The sequence below is a fragment of the Daldinia caldariorum genome, assembly GCF_022478825.1.
Source record: "Daldinia caldariorum strain CBS 122874 unplaced genomic scaffold F4812scaffold_4, whole genome shotgun sequence".
NCBI classification, from domain to species: Eukaryota; Fungi; Ascomycota; class Sordariomycetes; order Xylariales; family Hypoxylaceae; genus Daldinia; species Daldinia caldariorum.
The window spans coordinates 970,945-983,228 of NW_025953040.1; the positions used below are offsets into that span (position 1 = coordinate 970,945).

The following is a 12,284-nucleotide window of genomic DNA, read 5'->3' on the forward strand; positions in this document are numbered from 1 at the left end:
TTTACTGTTAGTATTCCCTTCCGCTATATTGTATGCCTTGTATAGACTGTTATAGACTTGTTTCTATACAACGACTTCTTGGATGATGAGGGGTCTTCGAGACTATGACGGGTAGGCCCCGAGCATAATAAACTCGGAGTTAATGCAAGTAGTGCTTACTAGATCCGAACCTACGGTGTATTGAGATATAAACTCTAGTCCAGGGGAATTTTGGGCGTCAGCTCCGATCGCTCGTAAAATATACCTACGATACCGTCGAATATGTGGATCGACAGGGGTTCATACTCGGCTCTCTAATCCTTCGAACGGAGGGGCTCGCCACGACATGTGAATTTGGTTGGGAATTACAACCCACATATGGGCGCTAAGCTTTGAGCGGTATGGAATAGGAAACGGGATTTGAAAACTTGATGGGATTTTGGGTGACTGTTGGTTGTGTTGAGGAGATACCATACGTCTATTGACGAACTCTTATCGGAGAAGAGCTGGTACGCCGAGGGTTGCTAGTGAATGCGTTAGGAGGTACCTCACTTTATCAAGACTTTTACTTAGGATAAAAGGACAACTAGCAATATTAAAAGTCACCGGTGAGCTCGTCTAGGGTTATTTCAGTCTGAACAGGGGTCTACGTTAGGGGTTGCATCGCCAGGTATGCTATGCATAGTATACTCTACCTACATACCATCCATCTATTATTTTTCTTATAATCTTTTTCTCTAGCTCATTTTCCATACACTTTAAAGGTACCTACCTTACCTATACTGTTAGTTACCTGTATTGGGGTTTCTAGCATTTTGACAGGAATAGAGTACGTGAGGGGGGGAGGAATGGCAATGCAGAAGGCTACGGGCCACGACGCCGTTCCCCTAACAGCTTCGGGAGCTCGTAAACCTCAGCAGAGTAGGGGGTTCACGCAGGAGCATCGCCCGTCTACGGTTGACGAACAGCGGGAAGAGAAACTTGTACGACTTCTGGAATGGGAACATCTCCGTAAGTTTTCGTCGCATAGACCAAAATGTAGTTTAACTCGCTTTATTGACTCGACTACCCATACAGCTGCTTGGAAACAGTAAGACACTTGCCCCGGAGGTATAGGGGGCGCACTACTTACTTGTGCTAAACTACCTAGGCGCGGTTGCGAGCACTTGCGAACCGGATATCGACCAGTCCGTGCTTCGTTGTGGTCATGCTTGCGTAGCTGGTCATATCTACATAATGAGACCGGTCCGTCGGAATGGCTTATTGGATGCTCGTGTCTTTACTGACGAGCGACAGTTAACATTTTTACCCACGTAGTCGGCGCACTTATTTTCCTAGCGTTACCCCTTTACGTCTTCAGGACCGAGATCCCGCCACGGTATAAAGTAGCTACTCCGGCCGATATCATAGTCTGCAGTATATATTTTCTAGGGGTCGCTGTCTGCTTTACGCTTTCGACTATGTTCGTCCCCTCGCTACATCGGTATCGTGGGATGACCGGAGAAGTCTAACTGGAGTACAGGTTTCACACGTTCATGTGTCATAGCGAAGCCGCGTACTCGTTTGGGGTCAAGCTGGATTATCAAGGCATAATATTACTGATATGGGGAGCGAATATAGCTTTGATTTACTACAGCATGCCCTGCGACCTTGGCGACAGGATTGCCTACTGGACTTTCAACACTGTTCTGGCTGGGCTGTGTTCGTATGCGACGTTTCACCCGTCAATAGGCTCTGCACAAACAGGGCATGCGCGCGCCATACTGTTCGCTACATTTGGGTTTTGCGCGGTCGTCGCTCCGAATTTAATTGGGCTGTTCAAACACGGGTTCGAGGAGCAGAGTCGTCGGGTGGGACTTAATTGGATCGCGGCGACTACTCTGTTCAATAGCACGGGCGTAGTAGTATATGCTGCTAAGGTCAGTACGAATTCATACATTCATACCTACCTAAAGACGATAGGTAGTTGACAGAAATGCAGTTCCCAGAGAAGTGGTATCCTCGTGTATTTGACATATTTGGTGCGAGCCACCAGATCATGCATGTCATGGCGGTGTCGGCTGCCCTTGCGTTTGCGAAGGCTATGCTGCAGGCGTTTGACCTTCGCCACCAAAATCCCCAAATATGCATTGGCGACAAGTCTTATCTACACTTGGAATAGGATAGCCTTGCGACTATGAGGCCAGTCTGAAGTCGAGCCTCTTGTTCCCGGCATCTGGGTGGTCGGCAAGATAGACCAGCTTTTCCTCAGAAGTCATAGCGTTCCATTTCTGATCCCTCACGCGGTTCCGCCAGACATAATATCCCTTCGTGAGTCCGTAGAGCACTAAATTAAGACACAATATACCGATCAATATACTATTACCTCTCCTATACAGAGGTGCATCGTCTGCGCGGTAGATGTTCGAAGAGATGATTACCCCTGCTTGGAGGAACATATTATATAACGCCGTCGCTATCGTTCGTGAACGGACGCTATTTGAGTTTCGGGATACCCATCCCACTTGCACCGGGTGACCTATAGTGGATGAGTACATGCTATCACACTCTAAAAGGGGCTAGGTGACCAGGGGGCAAGTACCAAGGGGCGCTGCTAGCAATAATGAAATCATAGCCCATGTCAACCATTTTGACGTTTGTGTCGTGTCGACGACGCGTAAGTAGATCAGGAAAGGCAGGCACCAGAATTGGAAGATTGATGCGCATGCAGCAAGTTGCCCCGTGTACTCTGCTAGTGTAGCTAAGGCCATCATATTGAAGACTGTGCCACATATTAGCTGAGTCTGACTACTTCCAAAGAGTACTGAAAAGGTGTGTATTAGGTTAGGCTAGGTACTCTTGAGGACTAGGTATGGTATAGATAAGAGATTAGTTTGGAATGTATCAAAGCCGAGACCTCGTAAGGAAAGACTAAGATATTGCTGCGGCGAAAAGGTTGGGATGTTGAAAGTAAGGCCAATGCCGTAAAGTGGCCTAATCGGCGTTAATAGAGTTCTCAATCTAGGTACCAAGTTTTTGTGATCTTACCAGAGGTCAACATCTGTCAAGCTCTTCCATAGTAGTTTAGGAGTAACCGGCTCTCTGTTATGCATGCCGCCTTTACTCGGATCATCTCTTATAATTCGATTTACCATGATAGTTTCCTCACGAGGTGTGAACCAGCCTTCCTTTCCTCGTGACCAACTCGCCGTCTGGGTTGGGCCTGGCGGCATCATAACAAAAGACAAGAGCCCGACGGTCCCAGTGATAAGCCCCTTAATACGCATTAGCTACCTGTAACTTTGGTTCCCATCCAGTGTCGCTTAGCCTTACCTCAATCAAGAAAAGCCATCGCCAGCCCGAGCGACCCTCCACGCCACGCATATGAAGTAAACCAAACGCAATGACGGCGGCAAGGATATCGGCTATGAACATGCCGCTCCAAAAGAATCCCAGGCGGATGGTAAGTTCGTGATGCTTATAAAAGTACGAGAGGTAAAGAACGCACTAGGTACTCGGCGAAGTTATTCAGTAGAAGTACGTACTTGTACCTCGGAGATGAGGAGTAGGTAGGTAACATACCTCCGGAATAAAGCCACCTTGCAGGATAGCCAGCAAAGCACGACAGGTCAAAAACGACGCGCGGCCATTAAGCGCAAACTGGGACGCGGACACGGCTGAAAAGAGTATAATCTGGGATGGGACCCATCGATCCGGTCCGAGCCATTTTGCTAATAGCTGTGCTGGAAATTCCCCAGCTAAGAAGAACAGCGCGTAAAGTGTATTTCCCAAGTTATAGTCTTTGACAATATTAGCTGTGAAATGATCCATGGAGGGGCAATTTACCATTTGTGCTCAGGTTGAGATCGTTGAGAAAGTTGTCAGTCAACGATTGCGCCAGATTAGCTCTATCCAATTCCATTGCCGTAAACATCATCGCCGTCCAGGCCATGATGCGCCAATCGATCTTTCGAACAACTTTATTTTCCTCTTCCCATGTCCATCGCGCTCTCGGGTCAAATCGATGTAAGTTCTCCCTATATCGTATTAAGGGAAGGTTCTATTCAAAGGAGGGGAAATTCTTAATACCAGTTATCTCGAGGCTTATACTGGGCTGCGACATCTGGATTGTCATAAACACTTGGCTGCTACTATTAGTATTCGTGGTGACTTATTGCTGAGCGTCATTAATATTAGGTACCTACCTGAGTTGCAATATCGCCAAGGTCGTAATGCTTAGACTTCTGGAACCAAAACCTTCTTGTCGTCTCGGGCTTTCCCAACGGAGGAACTGCCTCTGCTATGCGCTCTTCATTGGGTCCAAGTTCAGCATCATCAGCTAAGGCTGCTTTCTCGGATATCTCAGTTGGTAGCACAGTGGCCATGATAGACTCGAGAATAAAAATTGGGCGTAATGAGTGAAAGAGTCAATGTAAGACGTGACATTAGGGCACGCCGATATTGCATTCTCATTAAGAACTACCTTCATTTTCATATGTACTCCAAGACTCCCATTACAACGTTGTCATTCAACTGGGTAACACAGCTCGGAGACAGACATCAGAGCTTCCGTTACCCTGTCTAGAGCCGAGGCTATGCCGTTCTAAGAGCCGACAGAAGTGTCAGAGTCTTCAATGTCAAAGGTAGTTGGATTTGTAAAATCCTCGAAAAGGGGCCCAGCGCATTCAACTCGCCGACTTCAACGACAAGCCAGATAAGAAGCCCTTACTTACGACAGGTGCCCAGCAAATGTTCGCTATTATTGTCTTGAAAGAAGCCTTTCAAGCTACCTATCTTGGGGGCTAGACGCATGTCTAGCCGTGTATCGCAGATTCGCAGTCAGCATCCTACCTTATGTGCTCAGAGTGAGAATGCGGGGTAAGATCCGGCAGAGAGGCAAATACCTGCAGGTTGGTTACCTCTTATGTATTTCCATGTTCGTTGATACGACAGTCCTAAAGGAGGGGCTACATGGCAGGGCCATGATGAATCTAGCAATATTGGATGATCTAGTTATGATGTATTTCGACTTACCATTACCGATTTCGATTTTTCCGGCATTAAATAGAGAAATTGATTTGGTAGACGAAAAAAAGGGGTCTGTTCGGTTAGTTACTAGTAGATTACCTTAGTTACTAGTAAATTACCCCTTTTATACTTAATATCATTAATAGCACTAGGATTCTGGTCATCTTCATCACTTAGGGACTTGATACAGAGTGCTCGGGCAACATAATCATGAAAATCTCGTATCCGCCTCTTCTTTTTGAGGGACTATGGTTATCCTACTGGGCCTATGGGACAGCAGCGTTTGAGCCAACTGACCAAAAGCCACTTGTGCTCTCAGATGGCTGGTCTGGGCAGCAAACACAATCACGACCTAATATTGTCTTCATCCTTACAGATGACCAAGACTTACATTTGAACTCAATTGACTATATGCCGTTCTTGAAAAAACATCTCATCGAGCATGGAACCTTCTACAAGAGACATTTCTGCACGACCGCGCTTTGCTGTCCCTCTCGAACGACTATATTCACTGGTAAAAATGCCCACAACACGAATGTCACCAATGTTGTCCCGCCATATGGTATGAGAAACTTAACATGAAGATATAAATACTTCTAAATGTTTTTTAGGTGGTTACCCTAAATTTGTTAGCCAGGGGTTGAACGACAAGTATCTACCAATATGGCTCCAGGAGTCAGGCTATGAAACGTATTATACCGGAAAGCTCTTCAACGCGCACTCGGTCGATAACTATCATTCACCTCACGCTGCTGGCTGGACCGCTTCCGTAAGTTTCGATGGTCCAGTGCTATAGTTAGGCCTTGTACTAAACTATGAACAGGACTTTCTATTGGATCCATTTACATATTGGTATATGAACAGCACGTATCAGAGGAACCGAGACGCGCCAGTGAGTTTTGAAGGGCAACATAGTGTTGACGTTCTTGCATCGAAAGCACTAGGATTACTGGACGAAGCATTCGAAACGGGGAAGCCATTCTTCCTTGGTGTCGCGCCAGTAAGTCCTCATGCGAACATATGGTCTCCGAATTTCAAGCATGGTGGTCATGGTGACCTAGAAACGGTCGAGTTCTCGCCTCCAGTACCAGCCGAGAGACATGCAAAACTATTTGAAGGTGTCAAAGTCCCACGTACTGAGAACTTCAACCCGGATAAACCATCAGGTGCTAGTTGGATTCGGAAGCTACCAAAGCAGAGCCAGGAAACAGTTGGCTATAACGACCATTTTTACCTCCAAAGACTCCGAACCCTCCAAAGCGTTGATGAAATCGTAGACTCACTCGTCCGGCGCCTAGACGACCTCAAAATTCTGGATAACACGTATATAGTCTACTCTACGGATAATGGTTATCACATTGGCCAGCATCGAATGCAACCTGCCAAGCAGTGCAGCTTCGAAGAAGACGTCAACATCCCGCTTATTATTCGGGGACCTGGGGTTCCGAATAACGTGACTAGCGACATTGTAACCACCCATACTGATTTGGCGCCTACCTTTCTGCAAATAGCAGGCGCTCCTATAAGAGACGATTTCGACGGACTCGCTATCCCGCTCACCAAGGAAGGGCTTGAGGAAGCTAGGGAAACACGCCATGAACATGCTTCGATAGAACACTGGGGATTCGCCTCGAATGAAGGTCAGGTGCTCGATTCATATCCGAGACTACACATGAACAACACGTACAAAGCTCTTCGCGTCATCGGCAAGACGTACAATCTACATTATCAGGTGTGGTGCAACAACGAGCGAGAGCTACACGACCTGACAACGGACCCGGGGCAAATGGCCAATCTCCTGCACCCGGACGAGAAAGCTCCCGAGATCATAGCTGGAGCGCCTCTCGACAAGGTAGTCGCCAGGCTGGACTCGCTGCTGTTCGTCTTGAAGTCGTGTAAAGCAGAGGCCTGCATCCATCCGTGGAAGGCACTTCACCCGGCTGGTAACGTGGCCAGCCTGAGAGACGCGCTTTCCCCGCGATTCGACGCCTTCTATGAAGATAAGGCAAGGAAAATCGAGTTTGACAGGTGTGAAATGGGTTTCATACTTGATGCAGAGGGGCCGCAGTTTGAAGATGGGAATGTCATCGGCGGTCTTGATCCGAACTGGCATGAATGGACTTAGTTCCTTGGTAGAGTGATATGAGGATGAATCCTGTAAAACAGCCAACGTTGATTTTGTCTAACGGATGGTTTATTCTTGAGTGTTTCCGAATTGCACTCCTAGGTATATAGACTAGGTACGGGGCATATGAAATGTGAGAAGTATACCTATACTTCAAATGATACCGCCCTGTTTATACCATAGTGGTGGCCAGTGCGAGAAGAAGTCCCAGCTTGTCGCAGTTGGCGTACCATCTATTCAGGTCCCGGCCGCGTTCTGAGTTATCGGGACTCAACCGAGCGTCTATTAGATCTCCAAAGGTCCGTAAAGAGGACTTATACTGCTTAAGATGGGATATGCGAGCGTTTTCCCACTCAGACCGTGTCTTAGCACTCCAGAGTGACTGGGAGCAAGGAAGCGGGAGTGCACGGTAATTGCTAATGGTGGGACACATGACGCCAAATTTAAGATCTATTACACGACTCAAGAGGAACCAAGTGAGAGCACACCTATATTATAGTAAGGAAACGCTAAGGCATATCTGGGAGTGTGGTGAGGTCAACGTACCTTCGACGTGACTCGATATAAACCCAGTCTTCCCATGCCACATCCGGGTTGTCGAGGTCGCTGACAGGGAACCATACCATCGCATCAAACCCACTGGCCCTTTGCCCATAAAACTATCGAAGTTAGCATTAATAAGCATGCGTCGAATTTGTAGACCACGAAGAAAAAAAACATACGTTAAACGTCATAAGCATCTGCAGACGAATTTCAGGAACTTCCGATGAGACATTATTATCTAAAGCATACATGAGCATGTATATAATCTGCGCGCGCATCGACGTAGCGAGATCATTGAACGGGCATGACGGTAGAATGCGGAGAAGCTCTCGATTTTCCTCATCTATCATAGACCATACGGATTCTTTCTCGGAACCTTGGCGCTTGTTGTATAAGTTTGCTATGGCTGAGCATTTCGCAATATCACGAGGGAGCTCCGGCAGAAACCAGTAGCCGTGACAATACCACGAGAAGCTCTCTCTATCGAGCATCGTAAGGGGTAGCCCTCGCATGGTCTCTAAGATGAATTTGGCACTATGTCTAGCAATGGGGTCAGCGCGAAGCTCGGTTAAGGACCGAGGCGATGTGGCAGGCAACTCAAGGCTCGTGGATGAGCCAAAAGGGTATGTGAGCGAATTGTATGGCACATTGCTGTAATCACCGGATGAGCCAGATACACTATGGCACCAGCTGCTTGTGTTAGTGCTAACGACACCAGAAGGAGTGTGAGGTGCCTCGTAGACACAATCTAGACCTCTAGCTTTGCATCGCGCGCACTCGGTCTCGAAACTACATTTTGCTTTTGCAGAGTGGCATTCCCTACAAGAGCGACGTCGCTTCTTGGGGCGATCCTGAGTTCTGCGGCAATAGGCAACGTGACGCTTGTAAGCAGATTCTAGGGGTATATGGTATATGGTCAGTCCCGTATTCCTATCGGAGTTAAAAAGGAGAAATCGGCTAACCTGTAGATATCGGCTTGTTGCATAAGTTGCAGAAGCGTATTGTATCTAGAGTTGTATCTAGAGTTGTAGCGTTAACTGACATGATCCAGGTGAAAATACCAGGTATCTAACGGGTTGACGATAGGATCAAGTAGTTGAATGAATAAATTAGGTTAGGTTAGAGGTAGGCTTCTGACAGATACAAACCGCTGAGCCAAAAGTGTATTTGTTGATAGCACAATTGTCTATCTGACCTATGAGTGGTATTACCACTCACAGCTTCCTTCTATGATCTCCCCCTTTTTTGATGATTAATTTGTCAGCATCTCCAGATTTTATCTCCACTTAATTCCGGTGTCTGGTTGGTGTTGGAATACGACGGCAAGCCTACACCATTACCAGGATTATTCTATGTAAAACACCCATTCTACGTTAGGTCCAGGTAACCATGGGGGGAAAAAGCAGTGGCTGCCGAATCTATTATTCATTATCTGGCTCTTGTTCGGCGGCATAAACAACGTAAAAGACAAGCATTCTAGAATCTACAAGCAGTGGGATATGTTGACAGTTGAACGCTCCACCATATCACATTCAACAACTAGGCAGTGAACCCATATTCTATGTTAACTATGGAATCCTCTATGTTCTGCTTCTTACCTTGTCTTTGTTGAGTCTTCTCCATGCCGTCTCATCGGCAATGCATCCATCCACTTGCTCGTCTTACTTTCTAACAACCAACTTCGACAACTAAGGCTAGATACTTAGGCAATCATAGGATATTGCGGCTGCCTGGCAAATCTGTTAATATAAAATACCTCATCGTAAAGTGATCTTCCTACTTGCCCGAAATAAAATACACCATCTAGTAAAATCAACTGCATCAAGTTCGACCCTCAACACGAAGATTACAGTGAACATAGCGCAGACATGGAAGGTACCTTGGAGTTATCTGAGATTCTTCAGCCGGGTTATCCTCAAGAGATGGTTCGCAGATATTATCAGGAACAATGGAGTGAATCCGCCATCATTGCAGGGGACTTGGAGGTATACGAAGCCTCAGATATTCCTATTTCTCATCGCCTGAGCATGGAAAGGGGCTTTTGGGAAACCCATTCCATTAGCATCCATGACCCGCTAATGAGAAAGAGTGAGCATACCAACCTCACTACCGTATACTTGACGTGGCCTCATTTGGAATCACGAAGCTAATTGCGATTACCTATTATTATAGTCCTCCGCGATGTTCTGGATGGATATCCAGGCCTTACCGTACTGAATACCTGTCGCTCGACTTTCTTCCCACCTTTTCAACCACTAGTGCACCGTTGGGACGAGCTGGAAGGATATGCTGCTGAAGCTAAAGCCGACCCCACTACCGAGCACGCATTCTTTGTGCTACGCTACGTTCTAAACTCAATCATCAACCATCCGCTTTCTCCATCCGTTAGGATTAAGGCGACCGGTAATATTGACTATGAAAGTATATGGTGCCTGTATGCCCCTGGTTCCCTAGTCGTGAGTAGGGAATGGGACGTCTATGTTGTCTCTCGTGTAACCAAATGCAGCAAACGAGATTCCTCACCGGGAACCACTGGATGTTGGACAATTGATGTAGAGCATGTGGATTGGAACGGCGATGAATGCGGCTACAGAAAATATTTTTTCGAAATCGAAAAATTCAAGGGTTATTGCCGAGTCACAGGATTAGATATGTTCCCACTCTCATATGCAGAAGATGAGCCCGGGCTGAGAGCAGCACTGATCGAGAAGGGCCGTAAGTTTGAGCAACTCCGAGGCTACAAAATCGTTGCCTGTTGCGATGGATGCTGGATATGGGATAATACCTGTAAGAATTGGCGACTACAACCCGTGAGTCTTATACTACCTCCTATATATCAATCAAACTCAATTGCTTACCTATGTTCTTCATAAAGCCTGGGTCAAGGGTTTGTATTGACGCACTTGCGTACTATCACGGCAGATTATCCGATAAGCCTAAATTACGACCACTCCACGATGACGAAGAAGACCAAGCAGATAGCATAGAGCAAATGGTTGATGGGTCCCAAACCATACTAGAGTCTTCGCCAACTCCTCCTGCGACTGATGTGGTGCCAACATATCCATCTATGAGAAAAGAGGAACGGCGTCCCTTGACTGATGAGCAGCGACTCTTGATACATCCTTGGCTTCGAGTTTTTGATTTCCAAACAAAAACATGGTGCAAGATTTTGATCGATAACGTGAGGGAGCTAATTTGGGACGACCACGCCTTCGAGAAACTCCTTTTGCCCAGACACGAGAGAGAAGTACTGCTAAACTTCGTTAAAGGGAAGCTCTTGTCTAGGGACTCGGTGCTAGGCGACCTTAACGGGAAAAAGGATCGCCGTTTTACTTGCCTCATGCTCGGGCCTCCGGGAGTCGGGAAGAAGTTCGCAGCTAAGGCGGTCGCCGAAAAAGTAAGGCTTCCCGTATATTCCATATGTGTCTCCGACTACCAGAATAGTCACTGCGATTCAGAGGCGGACTTGAAACAGGCGGTGGATCGCTGCCACCTGCTGAATGGTATTCTCCTCCTGACAGAGGCGGACATGCTCCTTAATACCCAGAAAAACAACCCCGAAGAGCAGCAACAAGCGGCCGCTCTACTTCAAGCACTGGAAAGATTCACAGGTATCCTACTCCTCACTGCCAGAGAAGCCAGCAGCATTGACCCAGCCTTCCAAATTGATCTCTTCCTAGCCTTCGGCCCCCTCACCGCCCAGATGCGTCGCCAAATCTGGCAGAGCTCCATCGAGAACGCGGGGGAGGATAGCTCCATATGCAGTTCCGAGAATACAGACGAGCTTCTCTACGAGCTATCGAAATTCGATCTGAACGGACACGAGATCGAGGGCCTTGTCAAAAGTGTCCAGATCCTTGCGCTGGGGAGCGAAGACAGCGGTCGGAAGGTATCGAAAGATACGCTGTGTCTCCTCGCGAAGAATCGTATCTTGTCCCTGAGGCCCCCGAGTGGGAATCCACTACCTATCTCCAGAGCGCGTTTCCCGCAGCTTGAAGAAGCAAGTTCCCCAAGTAACCAGCGGAGAGCATCGAGTGAGCCCTGGAAAGGTGTTTAGGTAAACGATACAGATCAAATCATCTCCCTTCCATGATCAAGGGTAACTGGCAGGCTTGGCTTGCAGTGTAGCATCGTCGAAATAAGTCCACTTCCTACTAATGGATTCGGTGGGAAACTAAGGTACCTATCCATGAATGGCTTTCTGCCAGGGATAGAGGTTCATTGGCTATTTAAGGGGTAGTAAGCTCCCTTGTAAGAGAACATAAATTCAGGCATTACTAGATTAGCAGAATAGACTGTATGTACGATCCTTGACATTCAATCAGGTACATGGCTATAACTGGCGTTTGGTAGCAGAGATGTTCCAGATCCTCTTGGTAACGTGACTCATTTGGGTATGAGGTACTTAAACTTTGGGATGAAAGAATAAGCAGAGCGGTGGAGTTTTAGACACCAAGAACGATGGATATATTAGTAATTATGAATGATTAACCGAAAATGCGTTCCCAATTGGGTATGTTTCACTCCAAGTTGGGGGGGGGGGGGGGGGGGGGGGGGGGGGGGGGGGGGGGGGGGGGGGGGCGCGGGGGGGGGGGGGGGGGGCGGGGGGGGGGGAGGGGGGGGGGGA

At 47.4% G+C, this 12,284-nt stretch overlaps 5 protein-coding genes across 5 annotated transcripts; 3 read left to right on the forward strand and 2 right to left on the reverse strand.

Annotated features, from left to right (window-relative positions):
• Window positions 1-827: 827 nt before the first annotated feature.
• Window positions 828-2,140, forward strand: F4812DRAFT_457303 (hemolysin-III channel protein-like protein Izh2; the record flags this gene model as incomplete). Its single annotated transcript, XM_047937148.1, has 4 exons — window positions 828-990; window positions 1,276-1,441; window positions 1,502-1,898; window positions 1,961-2,140. 4 exons carry the CDS (start codon window positions 828-830, stop codon window positions 2,138-2,140), a joined length of 906 nt encoding a protein of 301 aa, XP_047792217.1.
• F4812DRAFT_469933 (MFS general substrate transporter) lies at window positions 1,406-4,343 on the reverse strand (the record flags this gene model as incomplete). The annotated part of the gene is made up of 9 exons (XM_047938924.1): window positions 1,406-2,482; window positions 2,561-2,740; window positions 2,816-2,952; window positions 3,007-3,233; window positions 3,292-3,465; window positions 3,541-3,758; window positions 3,805-3,995; window positions 4,048-4,103; window positions 4,164-4,343. The coding sequence occupies 9 exons, from the start codon at window positions 4,341-4,343 to the stop codon at window positions 2,154-2,156; spliced, it is 1,692 nt and encodes a 563-aa protein (XP_047792218.1). The 3' UTR covers window positions 1,406-2,153.
• Window positions 4,344-4,770: 427 nt separating this feature from the next.
• On the forward strand, window positions 4,771-7,448 carry F4812DRAFT_306307 (Arylsulphatase). Its single transcript, XM_047931279.1, has 3 exons — window positions 4,771-5,548; window positions 5,598-5,755; window positions 5,810-7,448. Exons 1-3 carry the CDS (start codon window positions 5,197-5,199, stop codon window positions 7,109-7,111), a joined length of 1,812 nt encoding a protein of 603 aa, XP_047792219.1. The 5' UTR covers window positions 4,771-5,196; the 3' UTR covers window positions 7,112-7,448.
• F4812DRAFT_469937 (uncharacterized protein) lies at window positions 7,284-8,849 on the reverse strand (the record flags this gene model as incomplete). Its single annotated transcript, XM_047938925.1, has 4 exons — window positions 8,617-8,849; window positions 7,834-8,549; window positions 7,658-7,770; window positions 7,284-7,599 (listed from the first exon to the last, which is right to left on the reverse strand). Exons 1-4 carry the CDS (start codon window positions 8,696-8,698, stop codon window positions 7,284-7,286), a joined length of 1,227 nt encoding a protein of 408 aa, XP_047792220.1. The 5' UTR covers window positions 8,699-8,849.
• A 152-nt stretch (window positions 8,850-9,001) lies between these two features.
• F4812DRAFT_420802 (P-loop containing nucleoside triphosphate hydrolase protein) lies at window positions 9,002-12,121 on the forward strand. Its single transcript, XM_047933485.1, has 3 exons — window positions 9,002-9,742; window positions 9,827-10,464; window positions 10,530-12,121. The coding sequence occupies exons 1-3, from the start codon at window positions 9,523-9,525 to the stop codon at window positions 11,712-11,714; spliced, it is 2,043 nt and encodes a 680-aa protein (XP_047792221.1). The 5' UTR covers window positions 9,002-9,522; the 3' UTR covers window positions 11,715-12,121.
• Window positions 12,122-12,284: the final 163 nt, after the last annotated feature.